General features: G+C 39.8%; 1 protein-coding gene across 3 annotated transcripts in view; it reads right to left on the reverse strand.

Annotated features, from left to right (window-relative positions):
* Positions 1 to 1,981: 1,981 nt before the first annotated feature.
* The window catches only part of LOC111249838 (gamma-aminobutyric acid type B receptor subunit 2-like), a 125,313-nt gene continuing 99,512 nt past the window's right edge, over positions 1,982 to 27,782 (reverse strand). For 2 of the 3 annotated variants that reach the window (XM_022804230.2, XM_086986572.1), the window contains one exon: positions 1,982 to 16,996. In XM_022804230.2, coding sequence (XP_022659965.2) covers positions 16,904 to 16,996 — 93 coding nt within the window. In that variant the 3' untranslated portion in view covers positions 1,982 to 16,903. The remainder of the gene's footprint in view (positions 16,997 to 27,782) is intronic. The other variant, XR_015326068.1, reaches the window with a different exon arrangement.

Consider the following 27,782-nt stretch of genomic DNA (forward strand, 5'->3'; position numbering starts at 1 on the left):
ACAGGTTTTCGAGCTTCTGTTCAAAACTGTTCTCACAGTAGTTTATAGAGCTGAATTCCAGCGCATAATAAATGTGTCTACTTTAAGACTCGAGCCCAGGATCCCCAAGTTCGGTAGGCGGAAGGAGACCTCAGCACAGTCTGCAGGAATGGCGATGCCATCTCTATATGGGTGCCACTTACTGACGATACGAAAGTGATATTCTACTTCCTCGTCAAGGACGTGGCAGGATTTTTCAAGCTGACCCTCGAAAATGTCATTTTCTATCTTTCAGTACATGCGGTTTCGCCTCTGGCAAACCGAGCTGTACGCCACCAAGCCTGCTTTGTGCATTCCCTCGGTACATGTACTAAGGATTAGATTTTAACTTATTGTTTACAATAACGTTGGAATATCAGAAGATGCCGTAGTGCTAGATAGCTTCATCGCTACGCATCGTACTTAACTGTTTGGAGTGGAAAAAGTGTCAAGTTCGTTGGACCTTTTACCTACCGGACCGACCCTGTTTTTTTGTAGCGTGTAGTCATGTTTCGCTTTTCGATCTCTTTTAACCTTACTACTATTAGTAGATAGAACAGGCCAATATTTTCGTTTGTTTTGACCAACTGAAGTCATGAAGATTTTTTTTAATTAGGCGGTTTCGAAAGACGTAGCTAAAACGTGGGTAATGTTCCTTTTACATGGTTCTGCTTAGCTCGTAGTTAACTAAGCGTGCCGTAAATGTTAGCTGTGGGTAAATCAATGTCGTTGTCAGGCGCCTCAAGACACGTCTTCTCAAGGATGGTCTCCTTGGTGTTAAAACCTTTCTGGTATGTTCTTGTCGGTAGCCCATTTGGGACGAACCTTAAGTAACCCGAAGGAGATCGCTACGTCAGCGGCGAGGTATTACGACTAAAGCAACCCGTTTAAGTGCGACTCTGACGAGGGTTGGTGTTATCTCGTCCTGTTTTCTACCGATCGATTTTCTTATCGGATCTTCGTCATGTGAACATATATATGTAGAAAGTAGTTAGTGGTTAGTGATACACAAAAAAAATTATCTTACTTCGATTTCCGTTTAGCTTTGCTGCGTTCGTTTTAGAGCTATATGCTTAGAGTTCTATCAAATAGAACTTAGTCTTACGCTGTTTTCGATCTTTTGACTCCACGCAAAAATCAGGAAAAAATTGTGGGCCCAAAAAATTCTTGACCAATCCTTAGGCCTGAATATTAGGTGAAAACTATGTAACTTCGATCACACGAGTAGTCTAATAATGACTATTTTAGGGGCTTTATCAACGGCTTTTTAGGAAAATAACATCATTGTCAGATTACATTATACCTACCTCAAGTAAGAGTTCAGTAAATAGTATTTTGTGTAACAACCGCGATCAAGCTTAACACTTTGCGGCAATTGACACTAATTAATAACATTTCATGTTAGAGATATCAATATTACTTTCCATGTTTCGAGTTTTACGTCCGGCGGTGCCGGACGTCACCGGGCTTTCGTCAGAGGGCTGGCATAAAACGAGCGGGGCTGGGCATAGTGCGCCTATGGCCAGATTTGTTTCCTTAGATTGGCAGACAAATACGTTTACCACAAGGCTATAACATGCACGATATGATAACTCTCCACAATTTGCCAACTACCGCCTATGATCTTTGCTTTTTCCCGACCATTAGAATGTGCGTCCTATATTTCTTTGTTTACGCCGTATATAAATAGCTGACTATATTACATAGTCTGAACTTAAAAATAAATAGGAAAACACTGAAACTTAAATATAATGTAAGAATGGTATAATATTATAGTCATGCTGCTATGATAACTATAATAATACCGGCTCGATTGTTCCTATTCAAATAAAAGTTCGAAGAGCTGTAAATAGAACTTGTAATAACGTTTTGTATTCGCTATCCACTATTGTCACAATCCATTCTCGAACTAGCTGCCCAAGAATTATTTCTAAATTAAATTAAATTGAAAACAACTTGGCTGTTTCTATTTTTTTTTTAAATTATGTTTATTTTTCTTAGATGTTTCTTGAATATTTGGAAGTCTAAGATGGCCACTGCGAGAGAAAATTTCGAGTGTCCAGGCAGCTGGTATCTGCATTCGTTCGTACTGATGGTGAGTAACTCTTTAAAGGAAGTATCCGTAAATTGCTTGTTCATAGCTATCACCTACGTTTTCCATTGCAGCCGAGAATCTTTCGAGCCTGCATTAAATATCAATACACTTATGTCGCTTGGTACGTATAGCAAGATACACTAAACCTTATGCGCCTTAGCCTCGTACGTTGTATTTGTGGCCGGGGTAAAGTTACTCCTGTCTTTGAAGCAGTGCATCATTGTCATACAATTAACTTGTTTATTTTTTTATGGATTACTTTCAGCCTCTCGATAAAAAAGCTTCATATAAAGTATAAAAGCAAAGAAATGCAAGGATCCGTTTGTCCATCTCTGGACCTACACACACTTTGCTTTGTTCCCATGTGGAGACGCGGCAGTCCACTGCCATTGCGCGTTGATATGTAAACGCATAGATACAGCAATGTCTCTGACTGATCTCGTTGTGTGTGATCTTTCTTTTACCTAAGATAGCATCTGTATGTCAGCCCCTATATAAAACGCGTCATTTTATATCCTCTTTGAACTGCGTGTTGCCCTTCGACTCTCCTGCCAATGATCACTCCATGAAACTAACCGACTGGTTATACTCAATGCCTTTGAAAATGCAGCCAGCCGGGTAGATCTTCGATAATCAATATTTAATACATTATGCCAGTCTTATCGACGTCCTGCATCGCACGTAGGGTCGCCGTAGAGCTGCTCTCGAAAATTCCCATAAAAAGCTTTCTGCCGACCTAAACGAGTAACGGCGGCCATTGGGCTTAAGCGAATCAGATCATTTGTAGATATTTTGAGATCTATGGTTCCTGCTCGCGCTATTGGCCTGGCTGCAGGAAACACTGACCTGGCAAAAGTCCACATTAGAATTCTATAACGTGTCTGTGTACGTTGAGTTCTATAAACGGACATCGACTCTGTAGTCAAGTGTACCTTTGAGACAATAGATCACTTCAAACGCTCCCTGGGCCAGTCTCGGGTTCAACGAAGCAGCGCATGTTGGCCACTCCAGTTCTCGCTCCGGTGATGTGGCGGCTGCCATTGCTGTTATTTTCGAACAATAAAAAGTACGGCGACGATAACAAAAACGGGACCATCGGTGACGTTGTCGCCGGCGAACGTATGACGGGCAAAGCGACCCACTTGCAAGATTGTTACTGTGAATGCACGATCAACAAGTTGCGATGTAGGGTCTGAACTTGATGGGTGGGAACGATAGCAGGGGCAGCTTGGAATAGCTAGGACAGTAGACTCTTCTACGGATACCCGAAAAGGGCAAACGCACAAATAGACAGGCGGATTAGCCGATGAACAGACAGGAGATGGATTAAATGAGCTCAGTTCTAGTTCCTTCTGTACCCATGTAGATAGCATCATTTGTGGATGATATTGACGATCGAACCGATCAATCAGAATACTCCCTAAACCAACTGAGCTGGCTAGTAAACGCTAGTAACCGTGAATCAGAGAGATCCTCGTACTTGCTCAAGCCGCATACAGAGATGGTTCTTTCAAGCGTGCTCTAAAAATAAAAAATATGTAAAAAGGTGCACAGACAGGGAAGGATAATGGACGAACAAAAAAGATCTATTATTTTATTAGCAGCTAATAGCACTTGCAAAGGAAATATGTGCCCGTGAGAATGGAAGGCTTCCTTAGTTAAATGGAACGACGCTACCAATGCTCCACAGATATAGTACAGAAAATAACCTACAAGGATAAAACATGGCGTAAAACGTAGCGAAGGAATAGCATGCACGACCAAAGGACCCAGATCACACGTACAGACTTCAATATATCCAAAGGTAGTGTTTCTTTGGAAATGGTACCAGCGAGAAAAAAAGTGCAAGTTAATGTAAGGCAAAAAATGCATGCACTTTTCAAAAATAATAAGTGCAATGTTGTGTATCTCAGAAAACTTTTAGAAGGAGCTAGTTAGATGAGGTTAAATTTTCCAGGATTCCACGCTGTATTAAACACGCTTTTGCCCGTTTAACGAAAATAGAAAAAACGTCTTTAATTAGATCATGTTGTTAATGCGACGAGCAAAGAGATTTTTCGGCAGGTTACCGACATGTTTGTAGCGTATCGTTGAAAGTTGAAAAACGACCGTCGCCTATAAGAAAATGTTATAGTTTAATAGGAACGTCACCTGTGGCCAAGATATGCTGCAATCTGCAGCTTCTCCTAATCTGTACAGCTAGAGCATTTCATTAGTTATTTCGATAAAATTAAAAATAATTTTACGCGCGAAGATAGCTGGTTGGTCTATTATACGTAAAGCAGTTCGCGTAAACTATGTCTAAGGAAAAACCGGGGCGGTGAGAGTGCTTACAACGATGCTGCAGTTTATGAAAGAGTAAAAAAAAACTTAAAAGCTCTTTTTTTTATATGTCAAATATAAGGAAGCGGCATACGTTCCATGCAAAGAGGCTGACAAACGTAGTCCCTTGTAGAGATCTAGTGTATTCCTTTTAAATTTGCCTTAAAAAGCGTGCAATACAAAAAACTAAGTGGTTTGTAAGCAAGTTCGATAGGCTGCCAACTAGTGTCGCGCATTGGCAATATAACGTTTCAGCTAAACTGTAGCCTGAGTAACAGGCTTTAGCCTTGCTCTTTTAATTCTGAGATAGCTAATAATTTTGCGTGAAGCGCTTCAGGCAATCCAGGCAAAATATCCGTTAAAATAAACTAATAAGTTACCAGATTCTACGAATAAGCCTTCTTGACCAAACGCCATTACCGGCTGGGTTGGTCTGATTTATACAGAAAAACGTCCTTGTAGGGTAGTGTTTGTTGTTTTTTCTTTGAAAAATGTTTCTCTTTGAAAGAGTCGCTTCTTTGGGAAATCACTTGAACTCTACTTGTGAGCTCCCGGTGGATTATGTTCATACCCTTGATCTGAAACCATGATGCCCATTGCAATCTGCGTTCAGCTAAGCCAGTGCGCTTGCTCCACTGTCGTACACGACTTGTAGGCTACGTTCATTCATGTAACCCTGATGGCAATTGAAACTTCTCATGATAGAACGAAATATGACTGAGACCATGAAATCATAAACGTGACTCCGAAAGCAAAAAGCGTAACTAGCACTTTTTCTTATGATACAAACTCACTTCCAAGACCCAACCCCCTCATATATTTCCGGTAGGCAGGACGCAGGCAGAGAGATGTCGCCATGTTTGCAAGTAGGGGTTACATTTGGCTGACCCCCAATTGTCAAAATTCGAACTTTGCCCCAGTGTTAGCTAAACTTTGAATGAAGCGTAACTAAGTTCATATAAACGGCTTCACGCGACAAAAGACTGCTACTCTGAACCAGCTGATCAAAGCAGCGGTGTTATTTCGGTTTAACTTATCTGGTACCTGATCAACCGCTTGTTAAGCCCGTTGTTGGACTCTAAAAGAAAGCAAACTCCTATTCTATTAATACATCTATGTATATAAATATATATACGTTGATCAAGTGTTTTGTTTCAGACTCAGCAGTTGTTGGATATGTTTCAAGTGTAAAAAGCGGCTGAAGTAGAGTTAAGAAGTTAAATGTGAATAGCCTCTTGCATCTCCACCTACCAGTGCTCTCTGCGACGCTTCGACATTTGAGACTATTGCCCCTATTAATATTACTATCAATAAAATATTATACTGCAGAAACTTTCGACACTTCATACTTCGCCAATGATAGCGATGATTACCGTATAATGCGTTAAACATTCGATTCTTACACTTGTACGGCGTGAACGTACAGAAGAGACCGAACAAACAATTGACAAGTGATCTTCTCCAAGCAATAGACGCTCCTGTATCTTTCTGCCCGTACGCCGTGTTTACTCAGCATGTACATGCGGAGTTGGCGAGATTAGTTGACAAACCTTGTTTCTGTTCGTATACATTCGGTACATAGAGAAACGGAATGAATTCCAACCATGGCCGTAAACATACGTTGTATCAAAAGCCTGGCTTGCTCAAATCGTACATTGTCAGACGTGTAGGTAAGTTCACACCTTTGGCCTACACCAAAACGGCCGACATGGTGCTAAATGTACACTAGATCCGACATACTTTTGAAATACAGAGCGAAAAGATGCAATCAACTATGTGATTCAAGCCGACATATTATATCTGATCATATATTGTCGTCCTTAACCGCCGGAAAGTTGTTTCTACTTAGCGAGCTACTTTACGAGCCAGCCCCTTAGTGGCATCATTGTTACGTCCCCTCGCATGACTTCGATCTGTGCAAGCTAATAAGCGTATCTTTTTATGCCATTGTACCGTTGTCCACTGTTCTTTAATTACAGGAGTAGTATAGCCTACAAGATATTACTACCATATCTTTGTGCACGTTTGTTTCTCAATCTGACTACATAGAGTTAATTTTTACCTAAAAGAACCATGTATCATCTAATTACCCTATTTTATGACTAATGATGACCCTGATGTGGATTGGGTGTTTCAAAATTAAGATGCTATCTCCTTGAAATTGTCCTTTATATTATCAATACTGTTTTGGAATGGATTATAATTTATATTTATCCAACCTTAAAACTCATCAAGTGCTTTCTAGATGGGTAATATATGGTGAAAACTTGTCGCACCATTCGTGGTTGCTTGAGGTCTCCGCTAAGGAGTCCACACGCTGATTCAGACCCTACCTTAATTTGTGCTGGTCGATTGCGTAAAACTTTTCAATCGTTCTACAAATTCATATTTTTTAATAGCCGTTAATTAAAAAAAGTAAAGGAAATAAGTTTGTAGGCATTCTTCGTATTCCTTTCATATGCAATTTCCTGGCATTAGTCGTATTATAAGGTATTTCACTTTTAACATAACAAATAACTTCACAAGTTATTTGTATGGTACGAAAAGATTATGCAGCTTTTGGCCCTTACGCTTTATTCAATTGGTGGTGGCATCATGCCTATAGTAACGGGTGCCATTCCGAGTCATGTGCTAAATTTACAGCCCAAACGAAATGCATTGTCTGTCTCACAGAGCATTGTACATGATGATAAAAAGCGCAAATAAGGGTCGGGTTTATACTTTCGGATTTATAAACACCTCCTATCTGACTTGTTAAGGTTAAACATAATCGACAAAACGTTTCTTGGGTATCACGCGAATGACGGATTTGTCGCCCCCTTATCATCACAATCATCATTATGCCGATTGATTGGGTTCGTAAAACACCGTAATCAGACCTAGATGCTTTCAAAACAAAACCTGCCATCTTCCAGCAGCCAAAAAACACTGCCCGTATAAAGAGTAATTGAAAGTAGTTGACTGAGCAAGCCAGGCACCGACTTACCAATTATTCAGTCAGTTTTAGCGATGCGTTCGCTCTAGTGATTCGATCATTTAATTCTCTGGTCTATGAGAAATCCACCCTCAAGGAGTTTTCACTTTCCACAAGTTCGAACTCAAGCTACCTGGAACTTACCGTTAATATCGTTAACACATCGGTTATGGCTCCATTTCACTATTCTTCCAGCCAAAACAACTATAATTGACAGCACTATTAGAGTATGCAGATGTTATTATTTCAGTTATCAGCATCTGGTTTGTGTTCGATGCTAGTAACCGATACACTGCAGTATCTTCACTCTTCACTGTACCAAACAACTTTTTCGTACTGGATCAATGAAATCAATTTTCAGTGTGACATATCATTTGGTTCGAGTACAAATGAGGAAGATCGAGATGATTACGTATGCTGTCAAAGAAATTTTATAATGATATTGGTTTTTCTTCATTTAAGACAAAGCCCTTTTAGGAGCAACAAACTTATAGAAGACGTGAAGGAAGCGGAAAACATATCACAGATGGATGGTGCTACAAGAGCCGGAACCATTTAATTTTCAACTCCTATGTTTCCAAGCGTCACTGAAAAAGCACTTACTTACGTGACCTGGCTATTTTCACACCAACCACTTTTTATCATTTTTAAAGGTAAGACAAACAGAATCTTATCTGAATGATGAAGACTGAGTGAACAAGAAGCTCTCAACTATTGCGTATCAATGCAGGTTGATCTATATGGGATTGAACTTCTTTTGAGTGATTTTTCATTTAATGTGTGCATTCTGATTTAATTATGAAATGTGGCATGATGGTTTGCTTGTAGCACATTTGTCTCGTCTGTGTCCCGTGTAAAAGTGTCCAGCATAGTTCACATAAAACCACCATAACAAATTTATAAGACCATGTAAAAGTAATTTAGAAATGTTTTAGGACACTTATGTTCCAAGGTAACCTTACTCGGAAATCAGCTCAGACGACAAAGTGACCTGTGAACAACCTATTCTCACGGATCAAACGAGGCTTACAGTTTTTCTGATCAGCAATAGAGAGACCGACAGAACTAAAAAGTCCTAGCGGGGTGGTGAGGAAAGTGCAAATATTTGTCGACCGTTGAAAGAACTACCGAAATGGTGCGTGGACCACCGATTAAAATGGAGCTAACGATCAGCAATTTACCAATGGAGCTTGGGACTCAACATAGCGAGTGTAGAGCCGCTATAGCATCAATGCCTTTGGTTACAAGTCAGATCTTTTAATTAGCTCTCTCTCTCCCGCCTCTTGTGGACTTGCAGTGCCTTGTATAGTTAAACTTGGCCATGGACTGTCAGATTTATTGTCTCTACCGCGGCATCGACATAGGGTAGCATGGTAGCTTACGACGTGGTATTGGCGACATGTGTATTAAGACCCGAAGAGAACCATTCTATTCATAAACGAACCTCCATGAGTCGATGCAGCCGTCAATTGTGTTTCTGTACTATTCTCAGTATTTCTCTCTGTATCTGTTTATCTTCTTCTCGTAGCTTCTCTAAGTTTACTCGGACAGACAACACCGATATAATGTCAGCATCAACCCAATAATCTTTCCGACGCCTGTCAGTTACGACGCTTTCTATCATTTGCTATATGCTATCTCTATTATATAAAAGTTAAAACATGTTAAATTGAGAAGAACCTTGGCAGTCGGCTGTTCCGAGACTCGGAATAATTTAGAAGTTTGTTGACTTTTTTTAAACGCCTTAATGGCAAAACAAGCTCGCAACCGTTTGCGGATTACGCGTTTTATTACTATTGCGTATGCTATCCGCTCACATCTCCTTTAGTAATTAATCAAGCTATATTGTTCTAGTAGGATATCCGCTTGCCATGCTCCTTTTCCAGTAGCAGCTACGAGACATTCCTGGGGATGCGCCGCCTCGCACTATTCCAACATAACGGACCTACTATGGAGCTCTGTAGCAGACGCTAGAGGGAAACTCTAATAAGAATCGTGAGTAAGATTGAAAAACGGAGCTATAAGTTCGTTTGGTGGATGTTGTGATGTACACTATGTCTACATGGGAACGGTATCCAATAACAGTCAGCATCGGTTCGAAAAAGCCATTAAGATTTCCTTCTCAGCATTGATAGTTGTACCGCTGCTGCTAAAGATCTTTTTGTTGTTTTGCTTCGTCAGCCGTTCTCAGCCTATCGAAAGGTGAGGAATCCTCAGCATTGCTCTCACCGGCATTATCCTTACGGGTCCTGAAGGTGTCTTTGTTTGAGCTTGCTACGCTTTGAGCGCTCTTCTACAAAGGTCTTAGTGTCTCAGTTTTTTTTTTGTTTCGGGCTTTCATTATGTGCTATTATCATTCGTACCATCTACCTGTTTCCAGAGAAGAAGCAGCTCACGTTTTCACCGACCCTCTAGCAAGTAATGAGAGCTGGAAACGTGGATACCTAGCGCTGGCAGCAGCAGCAGCAATGGTTGGCACTAAACAAACTATTATTCGCTAGCTTCTTTTGAGTGACCCCTCCTTTTACTTGGATTTTTTTTACCGCCTACAATAATTCAAGCTTGAGCTGGGCGTTTGGGTGACGTTACAGCTGTTTTTTGACCTCTTCTAGGATGAGCTCCAGCTTACCGTATGCACCGTTCAATGCAACCTGCCTGAAAAGGTCTTTACGTTTTGTTTTTTGACACGCGCAGGGTCGCAAGAAGGGCAGTAGTATCAGAGAAGCGCCCTGCGAGCATAAAAGACGGGCGACCACCAGATCCTAGCCCAGATAGACTCCAACGTCAGACTTCTGTAACTCAGTGTCACCGGCACTCGCGGTCGATATGAAAGGCATGATCAAACCGGCTAAGATGTTAAGGATAAATACAAGTCGAATTGTCGGCCGATCGCGGCCACGTTCGTCAAATTGTTCTATTCTCTATTCTATAATATTGTTACTTATCTCGTGAAGAAGGGTATCATACAGCTACCCACCAAAGCTAACCTGGTGATGTAGCATTTACCGGGGTTTCCCCGAAAAGTTTTCGTTGTTTATTGTAAATATAATTGACAATGATTACCATGCATAGTGCAGAGTAGCATTTTGCATACAAACATGTGCTTGACTTTACCAAGTCGAGTTATCACTGGATAGAATAAACTGATACTGTTCAAAGTCCAAAGAAAAACAAAAAAGAATTTAATATAGTCCTTACTCACTCAGATCGTAAACATTTTGGACTACTTGAATTGGGCAAAGCATTTTATAATATTTCGCAATTATTTTAAGCAAGACAGAGTTATCCATACTTTGGTAATATTTACCTTCTCTAACGTCAACCAAGAAGTAAGACAGAAAAGTTAAAAAGTTCCTACAACACAGCCACGGTTAGTCAGCGTGGCAGCTAGTAAGGTAAGACTGAAAAGCTCTAGTCTAAAAGCTCGACTGATTTAAAAACTCCGGTCTCGGAGTTGATAGTAGATAAAGAAAATGGTATTTGAATCTGGCAAGTGTGAGAAGTCATCTCATATTGCGTTGGTTTTTTTATCTATATGAGATATTTTTTCTTATATATAGAATAATTTGGTTTGTTGCGGTATTATTTCATTGGGTACGGTAGCGATCTATAGGTGGCCCAAAAAATGTTCCAGTCCATGGCTGTTCAATTGCCAGGTATGGCGCAACGTTTCTTTCTGCCTAGTATACTTATTGTTCACGATACGCCAGTTAAGAAATCAAAGGTTCTTCTTGAATTCTCTTTTTTTTTTACCGCTAGAAAAAATACTTAGGGACATGGTAATATGAACATTTGTGAACTATACGCCTTGTGTGACAAGAGAGCCCATTTTGTAATTTTTAAAAACGTCGCGTACATGTGGACGACCCAACAGTACGTAAAATTAGGACAGATATACTGCATTTTTTTTTTCGTCTTACGTCTAGGTTATATGGCGTGAGATAATTGGTTTGCTTTTCTGAGTGACTTGTGCTCTAATGTAATTTTCGGGTGAGTGGATTCTTCCTTGAGTCTTCGCTAGACTCGGTGGTGGTATGCGACACGCGTTTCCGTGCGAAATGTGGATCTGGCAAGAGATTTTTTTTTAACATTGGCTGGCTCCTCTCATAATTTCAACACGTATAGATGGATCGATAGACCTTGTATATTTTATATAGTTCTACTCGTTTGCAAATAAATCAGTGTTTTCTAACAGGTAAATATGTTCTCAAGGGTAGGTTTTTGTTAATGTCAAATTGTTTCAAGCTGTTGCCCTTCAGGTATCTGAAAAAATGTTGCCTAGGTCTAGTTTGTCCTGTCCGCCCAACCACTAAAATTTCCTTTCCAATATTTCTATTTCAGCTATTACGACGCATTAGCATGTTGAGCGTTTCATGTACTCGAAAAACTGCAGACAACAGGACCACTTGATGCTGCTGATCTCACTATTTATTATCTAATTTTATGTAGGAACGGAGATTTCCTCTCGTGCATTTTCATTTGGACTAGGGCCCCTCTGTTTCAGACTGGCTTCGTACAAAACTTAGAAAATTCAGTAACTTTCATTGACATGTTTCGATTTTGAAGAATTGCCTATCGCAAGTCTCGAATAGATACAAATTATCGAATGTAGACCTTGCTGTTGACTAAGCACCAATGGTACAATTTTTAAATACGTTTGAAAAGGTTCATGCCACAGAAAATCTGGTACACTTCAGAAAAATCTAAAAGATATTACATAAATTCGGTTTAGTTGAATCCTAGAGGTGGCCGTTTTATCACTCGCGTTCTTATTACAATTTTTTTCAATGCCAGCCAATTTTTATGCTTTCAGCAGAGGATAATTTATCTAATGTTTTCGCTTCTATTCGTAATCCAGTTAATAAATAAGCGCAGTTTTTCTATGCTCTGAAAATTGTCAGACCTTATATTCGAGGTTGATATTCGAGTACAGAGGAAATTGAAGCACACAAATGCCCTTTTTTTTTGCCTTATTTTCAATCAAGTCAAACATATGAGATTTTTGTTATCCAGAAATATTCGAATCAGAAATTTTATTGTTATAAATCTTCTATGTTATCTATAAGCTGTGCGGCTGGGCATCGTAAAAAACATAACTTGTCCTTTAGCAACTATGGTAATTATATATAATACTACCTTAGACCTAATTGGTGGATCCACACAGAAAGGTCGGCCAGCAGTGTCGGATCTAGCGCATTTGATTCTGTTACAACACTGTTCGATATTGTCAGTATGGTCAATCCAGTTGAAAAATAGTATCTCATGTCAATACGCCGAGGCAGAAATGAACGCCGATCACCGCCGTCGGCGCGCGGTCATTTCCAAATTTTATGGAGCGCAACCATTACTCTGGGAGGGTCATCCTTTGCACTAGAGAGATAGAGAGAGAGAGAGAGAGAGAGAGCGCGAGAGAGAGAGGGGGGTACCGGTGCACTCTACATAAGAGCCATATTATCATTTAAGCATTATTGCCTTCCGTCGAATATGCAACGACTGTCACCGAAGTGGAATGGTACATTTCTGGTAATGACGCTTCTTTCTCTATTATGATAACACGTAGAATCACGTACCGTAAATAGTGTTTTTCCTCTAGTTTGTTATTCCAGGTACCAAGCTAAAGTTCGTTTCGTAACACACAGCGGTTGCCATATGTATAAAAGAACCATACTCTGGGAAACTAAATAGGGTCTAGGACGTTCTGCAATTTACTAATAGTGCGTATTTATTTGCTACTATGTTTTTTTGCGTAAGTAAATATGAGCTTAATTCAAATTGCTTACGATGCGACGGCCGGAGGTATAAAGAAAACCGAAGCGTTTGAATATAAGTATAATACCAAGAATCAGGCCTTCATCAAATGGAAATTTATGTTTTTTTTTTTATTTAAAGTGGAATATCACATATACGAAGTACCGACAGCGGACAGGGGACAATATTTTCCATCAAAACGTCAATTTAACTTTCTTCTAAGCAATCGATAAATGTACGAAGATTGCAAACAGCGTGTCCGGTGTTTCAATCATAATTTCTTTGGGTTAGTTATTATAATCTATAAAACCCTTCCCGTTACTAGTTCGGTCGTTAGTAAAACTATTATAGCTACTATTTATGTAAATAATAGAAGATGATGTCGCATAAAATTCTAGGCTTTGGTCTACTTGAAACACGTTACTGTTGAAGCACTTAGAAATCATTTCTAATAGGTGGTAGATACGCAAAATGCTCATACATACACGAGTGTTCTAAAGTGTTCAAGGACATGTTAAACAAGTTTATTGCTTAAGTAAACAACGCCTACCTGCAGGAAGATCTACCAGTTAACGGCCCATGCAGATCGAATTCAGGTCAGTTTGATAGGCATGGAAATAAACAATGTAAAACCATAGCCCTAGACCTGCATCAGGTTAACGGCTTACATCTGGTTTATTCCTTCTTATTTAGTTACTTATTTAATTTTAGCTTATCAATATTACCGAGCTAAAAAGGAATCCGGAATTTGACTTTACAATTACTTTAATAACCTAAGTATAAGCTATTCGAATGGGTCCCTGCCGGATTTTTTTCTATTGCTAGCAAATTTTTCAAAAGCTCTGCAGTCGTTTTTTCGATACTTCATCAATTAACCTGAGGCCTTTCCTTTTTCTAAGTCTAATGATAGAAGAAGCATCGGGGTCTAGATATGGTGAACAGTGGAGCCGAAAGCAAAAGAGGCATCGAGGGCTTCTGCAAAAGGAAACTCAGTGAACGTAGCGAGGTGCGAGTGCATCTTTGAGGTAAAGAAGCCGGGAGTTAAGGTCCATCTTACCGGACTGTATATCACAATCTTCGTAAAACTTTTTATCGACGGTGGGACATCAATTTGTAATGGACAACCTGTCGAGAGTCGAAACACAGTAAGAAAAAGCTGGATTTTTTACTCTGACCTTGCAACTTTAGTCGGTCTGGGCTCGTTCTTGAAGCGATATGCTGACAATTGTTTTTTTGCCACTACATCGTACCCGTAAACGCACATCTTGTCCTCTGTACTGACGAATGGACGTAAATCCGGCTTCCCACTGAACTGAAGGTAGGTGTCAATGCGTCCGCACTAACTCGCCAAAGTGGTGATACAGCTTACTCGAAGATCACCGAAACCTGTTACCCGAAAGTTGGCCCAACTCACGTGGCTCCTGGCCTATGAAAGCCGCACGTTTTGTCAATTTTTTTTGGCATAGCTTCATTCATTCATTCGTTCGATACATGTCCTATGACGCACGAACAGTGTACCATATGTATTTCAGTTGCCCGACATAATGTAAACGTAATGCTTCAGTTCCCTGTAGACCAATGTAGAACAATAAATCCTTTCTGAAAAGTGGCATCTGATATATATATATATATATATATATATATATATATATATATATATATATAGAAACACGCACCGTTGCATTTCTTACCGTGTACGTCCTCGATTCACATTCTCATTTGATGTTTCTTTAGTATAAAAGGTAAACGGTAATGGCACGGGAATTTGGCCGATTTTTGGCTTTTGACTGTCCAGTGACAACCTGATGCTGTTAATTTTGCGAAAATCAAATGGTATAATAAAAATCCTATACAATCGTAGTTTACTGTTCTTATTAGACATGATGGTTCACGTATTTCTGGCCCACGCTAAAAAGTCGGATTATGAGTAAGCCTTTGTGATCTTTGTGCTTATTATTATAGTAAATGTGGTAAATATTTGATACGGCAAGTAATCGCTCCATCTGCTAAAAACGATTATTGAAAATCAGCTAATGATACGTCAGCACAAAATATTCTATAACGAAACAGTGTATCCTAAAAAATTACGTATAGGAATTTCTGTATAAGACACTTCAGTCCGCCCTTACTGCGCCTTAAAGCCATGCGATACTGTCGTTTGTACAAATTACTTAGATACTGAATGCAAACTTTAATATGTTTTCAGCAACAGAGATAGACTAAAATAGTTCATTTCCTTCATTTCTTCTACCTCTAATTACTATGGTGAGCTATGGGCAAGTTTTTTAAGGAACTCTGACTTTTATCACAGCCTGCACTATTATATGCTTCATGATCTATACGGCCTGCACTCGTTTACCTTATCCATATTATGTAAATACACCGTGTTTGTGCTATATAGCTTGTTTTCAGGCAGTTGAACTTTATGAGCTATTAAATATAATAATGAACCACTAAGAACTCTTTTATAATAAGCTACTGAAAGCGTATTTATAAATCATGTAATCTCTGCTATGTGCTTTAGTCACTCGATGTTCAGAAACTAATGTTGCTAATTTGATACTACAAGTGAACATACTCACAGCCAGCTACGCCTTACCTGAGGATAAAGGTCGCAGGAAAAGCCTTTTGGCGCCTACTAACCCGCGTCTTTCGTTGCGAGATTCAATACCTAACAAATCAGTTCAGGTTATCTTCTGTTAGTAGGAAGATCTACGATTCCGTAAAATAGGTTAGCGACATTTCGTAATGACCGAGGATAGATTTAAGAGGTAATGTTAGAAGTTAAGCCTGCTGCCATGCCAGCTGTGCCTGTATCGCACTAGTGCTCCGACTGTGACCTAACAATCTGTGGCGTTACTCAGTGTCTAGGGACCTTTTGAATTGCAATGATTTTTAAATGAAAAACTATTAATCGTATTGAAAACCGAGTTAAAGACGCATATCCAGCTTATAAATGTTCATGGTAGTGAACTGTGTATTTTCAGGCTATGGAGCGTATATGCTATACGATACGTATGTGCTGCCCCCTATTCGGCCGCTGCTCAGGCTTTTTCAGTACATTAAAAGGACTATCCATCTGCAACGAAGAAACTTCGCCTTCCTCCGGAATTTTTCGGAGCTTTTAGACACTTTAGTAAAACAGGAACCAGTGCATAGTCTACTCATAATTTTTACCGCACGTTTTTAGCATCAGAAAAAGATCCAATAAACATTGAGTAGGATCACTTTATAACAAAAAAGAAGGAAAAAGATATGAAAATCTGCTTTCATCGGCGTTACGGCATGAAAAAAGCTCTTTATATACTGTTGATGTTTGTTAACTAAATTTCATATGGACCTGAGTGATCTCCAATGCATGAAGCACCAATTGGTGTTTAAAGAAAAACTGGGCGCATGTAGCCTCGTCAGATGTTTTTGGTTTTCCCATTCGAGTTTATGTTAGAGCTGCTCAATATGGGCTCAAGAAACCTAAACAGGTCGAAAATGAAGGTGTACCTAGCACAGTGCGATATAAATGAACGCTCCTGCGATCCAATAGGAGACAGCCAATGTAACCTTACAGAAATATGACAGAGAGAAATAAACAGCCGTGACATGTTGTATTTTATAACCGTACCTATTGCCCTAATTATAGTTCCTTCTTAATCTGACGTTAGGTAAAAACTTGTAAATCCGCTGTTTGTGTGTGCTTATTGGTGAAGAACACACAACGTTAATTTTCTATGTCCAGATACTTTCCATTGTCATTTAAACAGTGTACGTCCATCTTGGGTATATAGATAACGGAGGCTGGCTTTGGCGTGAAGGGTGAATCCAACTGATTCGGTAGCTGCAACCTGCGGGATCGATAAATTAGTATTTATTTGAGATTCTGTAATCGTTATATGCTGATTGTTCTAAGATTGATTTATGTTAATTTCCAAGGTCATGCGTAACGGAAGCGCATGAACGCTGCTGATACCTCGCAGCATCATCGTGACTATCCTTGTCTCACCACACGGCTAAGACATGATTTACTATATTTCCACTAATGTGATCTATTTGTGTCAAAGTATCTAACCCAAAGACCCAAACCAAAGGCATAGATGGATTATCATCTTCTATAGATAACCATTGCTCTGGATGGTGCCGATCTTCTGGTTGATTTCTTCCGACTGGTGCCGGTTACATTCATTGACATTTCTTAACGTTTGCCTGCTATTGAAGAAACATACATATGTACAGTGACGACGCCCTGCTAGCAGAACGAGTGCGATGTATACTTAGGTAAAATACTTAGGAATAAAACGTGTTAGTGGTCCATGTTGTACAAATACACCGAGAGAAGTTAATTAATCCTTGATAATTAAGTAGGCGTTAGGATTTACGTAACAGGTACTATAGCAAATAAACTTTGAGCCGCCTAGTAACGTCTGCTACCTACAAGCTTCTGTGAAATGATTCTCTATCTGACACGAATATTCAACGTGCTATATTGAGCCAGGTGTAGATTCTTAATCCTGAACTGAAAATATCAAACATTTGACCATTGAGCCCAAAAGCGAAAATCGACTGTATAATATATGTAGGGCTTAGCCTTGCCCGACATGGAAAGCAAGTGACAACGGTTCATTCTAAGGGCTTTCACAAAGAGGGCGTTCGCCTGCTCATCTTACCCCCTCATGACAGTCATCAACTAAATGTAACTATGCTGAAAGAATATAATATTGCAACAAGAGTTGGTCGGCTTGAACAAATTGAAGGACTTACCCATAATACGATAAAAACAATAATATATACGCATCGACTGTGATCATCATTGGAATAAGAAGCGGAGTTGTTACCATGGCGCACTGAAGTAGTCCGTTCTACTACCGTATAACTATCATAGTTCAATTATAGACACAATTCTATGTCAAATAGATATTATGCGTTCGAAGGTAAGCTTGCATTAATTCCCTTCGTAAGGTATGTAACGACGTTCAGAGAGCGGTACTCTTACTATACAATACGCGTTCGTGCTTAGAGCGTCCAGGAGCTAGCCGCTTATCTAACCGACATATTCATTTGTTAATTTCCGCTTTCGGATCATTTTTCTTATCGGATAGCCGGAGATGCCAGACTAAACTATTATGGACGGAGCGGTCGAGGCTCAACTAACTCGGAAAGCAGCAAGGCCTAATCTGATGTCGTGCGGAAGGTAACGGCAAATACGTGAATCGATGATGTTGATGGTTCGCCTTGTACGCCGATGTTAGAAGGCCCGCGACTGAACGGCCCCGAAAAGCCATGTTAGTATCTGGATAACTATTTATCACACCACATAAATGGACCTGCTTGCTCCGTCCTCAAAAGAAGCATTGGCCCCTTCAGGGGCACTCAACAACACCACATTGCATCTAAAAACTACACCTTTGGCTGGTCTAGCTTGTAAGACAAAATATGAAAACTGACAAACGATTAGCGTAGGAGCCAAGTAAAAGGGACGAACGTTACATACCCATACGAAGAGCGCAATATTTAGTCTTCCCAAATGCTACTTTATCGGCATCATCAATCTTACTGTCTTACTGATTGTACAGCTGAATAGAGTATGCAAAACAGACGGTATTAGAGAATATTTTTCCCACAACATCTGGGAGGCGAAAGGCGGTAATCGTGTGTACATTTAAAATGACATCGTGTCATCTGCGATATTGATTGTGCATAGTTGGAGACACTCAGTCTCGTCCGGAAATAAGTAATCGTTAAATCTTCAATCATTCTTCAAGTTAATCCCTTCCTTTCGTGTAGTATAGCTAATCCTCAACATACGATACGATCGTAGCATAGTGATGTACATACACAGCCAAAGGCGGAATAATCTAACGTAGGTCCGTATCCAGATTCACGCCTCGTGGCCGGCTCAACCTAGGCATCAGAGTGCCTTCTCATTCAATTTTGATCACTTGTTATACACTATTATGTTGCATTGTGTCTACCATTATCAAACGCTACCTATTGCAGTACATTCAGCGTAGTTTTTTTACATTCTGTTACGCGTACTGCACGTTATCGCCACCGCCTCAACTGGCTGCTTCTAGAGCCATCGCGTATGTTTACCATTGTATCATAACATACATAGAGGATGTTGGCTACTTAATGGCGTTACAGTGACAGAGGTAGCAGGGCATTAGCCAACGGGGAACGAAGGAAAGCCATATACGGTTCTGGCACTCCGCTTAACTGTATGGTGCATTGCGCTCTCAAATTGACCATCACCAGATTGAGCTGATAAGATCTGCCATCGTGTCTCATGGGAACGGAGTTGCGAAACAGAAACGCTGATGAACGGTTGCCTACAGCTTTTTAATGGAGCCGTATATGCAATTGTCCATAAGAACCAGAACAGCTTTACTGATAGGACCCATCATGGCCGATGTGTGGTGTCTCTGTCCTGCTACACTGTCGCATATTCAAACATTATAGCTGTGAAGGGGGGCAAATTTCCTCCGTTAGTGGCCTGGCGGTATGATCGTGCTAGAACTATTTGTTGATTTTCTGAGGAATCCAAACGCCTGGATTCGCGTTGACTACTGCTGTGCTCTCCTGATGCCCGCCGAGTGTTACAGTGGAGCCTCTCTCCAAAACTGTGTTTAACAATTTTTCGTTCGCGGCTACCTTTTTATGAATAATTCACTATCAGATCGTTTAAATTTCACAACAGATTACATGCAGAAACAAATAGCTCCCTGTTCGTTTGATTCCAAAACTAAGATTTAGCCTTTCTTCATGCGTGGTCGCGACTGGTACAACCTACACTGCCAAGGATTTTCCACTTAATAACACTGGATAGCTTCTCAGTGTTCCAGGATATATGCTCCGTTTGTCGTGAAACTATGTTGCAAGGTTCATTCTGCGAAAGCTGGGGAAAGATCAGAGAAGGCTTCATCAGAGGGTAGAGGCGTCGGGAGTTTGGGAGCAAGCGACTGGAATAGACATCAAGATCCCCCACAGCCATCTTCCGGAGGTCCGGTGGATTTTCTTAATGGGTGGACGAAAAAAAAACTTTTCATTATAAGAAGAGAAAAGCTGCTTGTATTTTACGTCGGACGTCATTCTCCCGTTCGTGGATTCCCATTGGAGTAGTAGTTGACTGTGATTATCCCCTTTGACCCAGGCTCGTTCCCGCTCTAAACAAGTTATTTTCTTGTCTTGCAAACGCTAAAGCATTCGCCTTTCCTACATCCACGTTCCATCCGGCCTATACCTCCCGCACCATATGGCAACCCAAGATCGACACGGCAACACAAACCAAGATACGCGCGTACGTCGTTGTTAAATGCTTAACCTGTTCCAGGATCGCCCAAATCCTCTACGGCGCAAACTAGTTCTCCATCTGTTTGCCAGGTAGTGCTTCGCATTTTATTCAAATATCAATTATGTTCATCATAACAAGACAACATGTGAATATTCTGAAAATATGAAAGTAGATAAAAAAAAAAAAAAAAAAACAATATTTGACTTTTCCTACAGTAAAATAGAGTAGAAGAAGTAAGTTATCCATAAATTAAAATATTATTATAAAAAAAAATAAATATATAATAAAATATTATATTAAAATAAGTAGGCAGAGATTTCTGGTGGATGATTTGTACATTTTACTTAATTTTGGGTTTGTTTTGTTGATTTTTTTTTATTCAGTTATTTCTCTCATGATTTTTCTAACCTTAATCTCTCTCTCTCTCTCTCTCCCTTTCTGTCTCTCCCTTGGCTCAGTTGTTTTTCGTGTACTGTCTTACGACGTCTTATTTTTCTGTTTCTCTTATTTCGTGACGTCGTTCTATTTAACTTCTCATTGACTTTTTCATAACTATCCGTCGTTTTCTGCTTGCTCCTTATTACTATCATTATTGTAGTTATTTTAAACATATTTTTTCCTTACCTCACCCACGGTGACAACATACGATCCTTTATGTACCTTTTTTTTGGCTTGATTTTGCTCTGTCCCTAGATATTGCTTAAATATGTGTGGCTCCTGGATTCATATGTATGACGTATGCGTGTGTCCATGTATTTCGGTATTCGATGTATTTGTTTGCTTAATGTGAGGTGTCTGTAAAGCACGTCATCTGTGTCTTCGCTCGTCGTAGATCTCCCCAAGGCCTGTTTCTCATGTCGCCGATTTTTTGTTGCAGTCTTATTTACTTTACACTCAATATAACACGGAGAACACGAACACTGCTACGTAACAGTAGCTAGCCACCTCTAATCGAACCAAACAAAGCTGCGTCCATGAATACGGCGTTCAGCTAACCAAACGATAGAACACTATCAGGGATAATGTAATAAACTATACGGTTAACTATGCTACTCTTCGGTAAACCGTTTATCAAGTCGAGTTTTATTACAATAGGCCTCGCCCTTAAACGTGGATACTATTGGTGGATGGCGCGACTGAGAGTGGCTGACGGCTAAATAGCAGCCTTTATTTATATCATGGTAATGGTGCTCCTCTCATCCTCCGTGTGGAATCGTCAGCTAAACAATCGATCGCTATCTTCTGGGTGTTTCACACAAAAGCATAGAGAGATATCAGACTATCTAAAGCATCGGTTACATCTCGTTAGTGCTGTACATTTTAATGGCCTTTTTGAAGTTAACCAACAGAAACGGAGTATACATCTAAACGAACGTAAGCTGACCAGTTTTCTTTCGGCCCTTCCCTGACATTGTGTCCTATCATTGATTTTCCTCGCCTCGTTTTCGTTGACGCTAAATATTTGTACTGGATGAGAGCATATCCATAGATCAAATCATAGATCAAATTTAGTAACTTACATTTGCTGTCCTCTGTTCGCTTCGGCTGTTTGTTAATAAATTCAACTATAGTTTTCCTTTTAGCCAAATGGTTTATCATTGGCATGGTTATTCATGATGTATATGTAAGGGCTTTTTGGAAAAACTCATTTTGAGCTCGACAATCCTAGAATTCCCCTGGAATCCCACATCGCCTCTGGGTCAATGATGTAGTTCATCGATAGTTCAGTATTTGCTGGCACTTCACTCCTGGTGTGCATGCAACGATAGCTTTCGATTACAAGGTTGTTATCTCAAGGGAAACTCTAGGCCTTAGTATTCTCTCCTTGTACTACCGCCTGTCGTTCCGTTTTGGCAATTATATAAGTGGCGATTCTTGGGATAGACGTAATTGTATAACTGGTAGTTGACTGTTTTGTTCGCGTACGAATATATTCGTATCCATTGGAGAAAAATAGATATCGAGGGAGAAGAGCCTTTACATTACCTCTACTCGCAGCCTCGACCTTTCTCTCCACCAGCTGTTATCCGTTGAAGATATCCGTCGGAACGGAATCGCATGAAACGTTCGGTAGACACAGATATATGTGCAGGCCGTTATATCTTCAAGGTTATTGACTCTTCAGCTAATGACATCCTACTTTTCTCTTTTTAGATTTGAGGTTCTTACGTTTCCATTGTACAGATTTGCCACCATATTTTATCAACGATTTGAAGTTGGTACGTGACGATTTTTCGTTTCGTCTGCGTTCGTTTTTCTGTGTGGGGATATTCAGCGCCATCCGCGTCGAGATCGTTATGATATTCTATTATTATATCATCGCCTGCATCTTCTGCATCGTACCTTCCTATCTACCAATTCAAGATCTTTGACATTATTTTTATTAATTATTTTGAAGTTTGTATATAATCAAGTGCATTTTCCATTCATTCAGTTACTATCAATCGTCAATCATTCATTTGGCCTTGCATTCATGATCCGTTATAGATCACCATCTCAGAATAAGTGATACCTAGCCAGTCAATGTCCTTAATGCAAGCTCAACATGAATGATACATTCACTTCATCACTTTGTCCTATTTCACACATCGACTCAGCTATTACTGCAACACTATTAAACACAATACCCATAAATCAGTTTATCATCCTTCAATATGAGTCGGTCTATCGATATCGATCAGTTACGCATGTACTAATGTTATTCCATTAGTTTGTACTCTACGAAGTAGTTTGTCGATTGTGTGTATATGTGATAGAATAAGGATTAAACTCACTACAAGAGTTACAATATGACAACACACGCATTTATAATAGTTGCAATCGTGGAAACTAGCAGGGGGACCAAACTTCGGGCTGAAGCTTACAGTTCGTCCGGGACAGGAGTTGACAGGATGAGACAAAATCGACAGCTCTTATTATCTTTATCTATCTAGATGAATCTGAGTTGTCTGTCGTCATTGGTAAGGGAAGACAGAAAAGGTCTGAGGACGGTCAGGATTCCCGTTAGACGTAACAATAATGATTCCCGAACACGTACAGTGATTATATATATGTGTATATATATATATATATATATATGGACAAGGCCGATTTTTACAATCGGCTACGCTGCGCCGGCCCAGCTGCAAAAAGTACGCAGATGCGCGTCAACAGTCATGAACTAAGGAACGCACTGACCCGATAGCGAATTATAACTTTCTATATGTGGCAGATAGGAGAAACAATAACGCTCTACAAACCACATAATTCCATACGATTGGCAAGCCGTCATTGATTGCTCGTTTAATGATTATATGAAATGTTCATCTAACGTTTTATTTGATTATTTCATCAAAGTCTCGTGTCTTCCGGTGCGAGGCGGGCGCAGCAGACTGAGAAAAAATACAGGACGAGCTCACAGACCAAGAACCTCGTGTCTACCGATGGGCCACCGTGGCGCCATATGATATCCACCTCGATATGACAAAGATAAACAGGACACGGGCATTTAGAGTAATACTTTCTAGAGTCGTAATCGACCAAAATTTAGTAGTTTGTATATCTCAACGAGTGGTCCATGGTTCGAAGTGCGATACGTCGGAAACAAAAGTGTAAAACACAATATGTCACACAGTACTGCATTTCGAACATAATACTAGTTTGATGTAGCTTTAAACATGGCTCAATTGCTGCCGCGCGATCCTGGCTACCCGTAACAAATGAATTCCTTCTGCAATTAACTACGTCACGTACACGTATACGTGCCCGAATTCTTAGTTACATTTTTCTTCGTCTTCATCTATAAATAGCTGTTTATTCCAGCTGATCGTTTAAAATATATAGTATTGTCTTACAATATTATATGAATCATGTCGTTGTCGTTCTTCTTGCAAGCTTGTAATTGTTCTATAGCGTCTGTATTTGAGGGGAAACCATGCGCTTGACGCTACGATGGTGACGGAGGCAACGCGATTCGAGGCTCTACCTGCAGAACTCACCTTCGCTAGTAGTAATAGCAGTAGAAGATGAAGTTCAGTCATGTCGTGTGCCTGAGCAGAGGTATACAATCGAGGTTGCGCGCGCACTGTCACCATATTCCTGGTGGTTAGTTTTTCTTTCTTTTACTATTGTTTCTCTCGCTTTCTCTCTCTCTCACACTCTCACTTTCTCCCCTCTCTCTCCCTCTCACTCGTTCTCAGCTATAACCATATCGATACTGAATAACTACTTCATTATACAATAGCTAGTTTATTAGTAATTACACATTTGTATTGCAATGGAGTCAGTAGTTACTCAATGTCCGAATGTAATAAGTGCCCATCTTTATTGCGTACAAAGTGACATGTTAATTGTCTGTATGTTGATTGTTGAACAAACAATTTAATAAACGTTATATGTTTGTTTAGGGCCATAGCTCTAATGGTTATGATTCTTGCAAAACACGCAGAGGACGCATATCGGTATAGACCCACTGAGTGTGGGCACTGAAATTGATTTTGTACATATAGGTGTCTTAGGGGAATTAAGTAATCAACACATATATATATATATATATATATATATATATTTTGCAAAATTGAATTAAAACTCATGGAATTATATTGAATAATAGTTGTAACAGCAATTAACAATAATTAAAATTATTTTAATTAACTTCTATCACAAAAAGCTCTTTCATGCCAAGCTTAAAATTGGACCGATGCTATTAAATGGAATATCTTCCGTATTGCCTTTGAAGATCAAATGACTTCTCTTACGTTGCTTGTATCTAATGCTGTAGCTGTCGTTTGTCCGTTGCGGTGTTCTTTACGTTTTTTTTAGTTTAGTTGTATTTTAATAACTAGGTTATTGTTATTGGTGTCGGTGTTAATTAGAGTTTATAAAGACTACGTGGCTAAACACTAAGCCTTTCTATACTGGCGGACTGTTTGTTACTAGAGGATGCGCAAGAAGTTAGCTGGTAGCTTCAATGTCCTCGGAATGGGAAACACAAGAAAATTTCTCTGCGTGTTCCTATTTCCACGTTTTTCGCTTAGCCCCGGAGGGTTAAATTTGCACCAAACGTAATGTCTCCCCAAAAACTTGATTTGGAATCACAGCCATGCGTAGTTCAGAGCCAGTTTCATTAATCACTTAAGGTCACGGATGGTTTTCTGTCTTATTTCATAGACTCTGTCCTCGACATAGTTCCGTAAGAAGAAAATCAAGAGAGGTCAAATTATAGGACCGGAAAGGCCGCTTAAAGTTCTCGCTGCACATCGAGATTATTTGGCTTCACGAAGCACATTTTCAAGCTGTTTGATGGTTTACCGTGCGATACGGAAAGTAGGCCTATCGTGTTGAAACTGAAAGTTATTTGCTTCCAATATCCTCATTTGGTTCACAACATGTCGCAATAGAGTTCGTTACTGACTGATACTGTCGCTATATGGTCATTTTCGAACGAAAAATACACTGTTGCTTTCGAAGCCACGCACTCACCTTTGGGCCTTCTAAGCCTAAAACAAAACGATTTTATTTAGTCGCGTAACCATTGCGATAATCATAGTAACCCAACTAAGTTCACCCACTAATGTACTGTCCACTTGGATAGAAAATTTCTATGGAAAACAAACCCTGTTCCAAATTTACCTGTCGACCATCGTAAACCTGCTAACCCTTATTTGTTTACAAACGTAGGGGAAAAGTACGAAATCTATACGTTAATACCAGAGGTTTGTGTACTATGAATATTACAGAGAGAGATAATTACTATTATCGTAAGAGGTAATGTTATTTTTCTCCGATAGCAAATATGTATATCAACTTTATTTATCGGTATTATAATAAATGTTATTGCGGTGTTTAATATCAATATTATGATTATTGCCATATTGTTCATATAGCATTTTGTCGAACTCGATACTGTTTCCGTGTTTATATTTGTTTATGTATGAATCGACGTCACGGCGACCACGACGTCACAATGGTAAAAAATTGTCAAACAATTGTTGTCTTATTAGTGATAGTCAGTCGATCAATCATATGTAATACATCTTTCATCTTTGTCTCTATTCAGAACAGTCTTTTTTATATGTATATTTTTATCTAGAGGTCTATATATAGTTATGTAAAGAGACCCGTCGGAGCGGCTAAATCTGTATCTTTAACGGCTTTACAACACGGCGTTCACACAGTTTGTATAATACATGGAACCCCCATTGTTCTTGCGGTGGGATTAGCGAGATAACGGCGTTTCTTGCCGGGGCTGCGTAACTAAATGTCGATCATTAAGCCAAAGGCCATTCCAGACCTTAGAAACCTCTAGCGTTAGCAAATTATTATAAAACTCTGCGTTGATAGGAGATAAAAAATTTCAGCTGGGTAATACTAGAATGTTGTAAGTCAATCGCGTCGGCTTTGAACCTGATTACATTTTGAACTTCGGGCCACTAGCAGAAAAAAAATTAGCTGGTAAATATTTCAGTCTTTTCGGAACTTGTGAGTGCAAACCGGTTGAGCCTATTCTAAAAGAAAAGTTCAGAACGAAAAACATCGTTTGCTCTTTAAAGCCAATGATCAAGAGATTTTTTTGCTCGAAGGCCACAGCACTGCGGAAATTCATTGAACATTGGTGAAGACATTAAGCAAAGAGGCCTGGAGCACAAGCGCAGTACGTGGATGGCTTCGGGACCGGACTGACCGATCGATCGATTGCCGCAATCGAGAAAGCATTTCAGGAAATCAGAGCTTGGAGTCTGCAGGCTCTGTCGGTTAAAACCGGCATTTTACATGCAACTTGTCACAGAATCGAAATACTGAAAATGCTGACGTTAAGAAAGAAAATAGGTTTTGACTCCGGGCAAGTTAAAGTGCATGTAGTGTATTCCACGTGTGACGTGCGGAATTTCAGTCACCTGTTTGGATCCTGCGGTCGTTATAGATGAGATATTAGCCAACCGGAGAAGTACCAGGCGACGATGGCGTCGTCTTGGAGAAAAATCGATGGCAGTGTCGAATGAGTTCGGATGTAAGATGACGGTAGTATATGCAATGGGCATCAAAAAGGTCTGCAGCATGAAAAACTGGGCGAAAACGAAATAATGAATGCAGCCCGCAACTTTGAGTCCCTCAAAAGGCTCGAAGACCGTTGGCACGGAAATCGAAAGCTTCATAATCAGCCTCAATTACTTTCTGGGTCAAGCAAAAAATATCTGACGTGTGCTTCATCCGCCTATTGTCTCGACCTAGGTTCGTATAATTACGGGGTTTTTTACACCGTGAAAACAAATAGTTCATTTTGAAAAGCCACAAATAGACAGACTGCCCATGAGAATGCGAATGGTAGGTATATGGCTATTCAGAAACTGCCACAGCGCTGGAAC

The sequence above is a fragment of the Varroa destructor genome, unplaced genomic scaffold (genome assembly GCF_002443255.2).
Source record: "Varroa destructor unplaced genomic scaffold, Vdes_3.0 BEIS01000004.1, whole genome shotgun sequence".
Taxonomy (NCBI): domain Eukaryota; kingdom Metazoa; phylum Arthropoda; class Arachnida; order Mesostigmata; family Varroidae; genus Varroa; species Varroa destructor.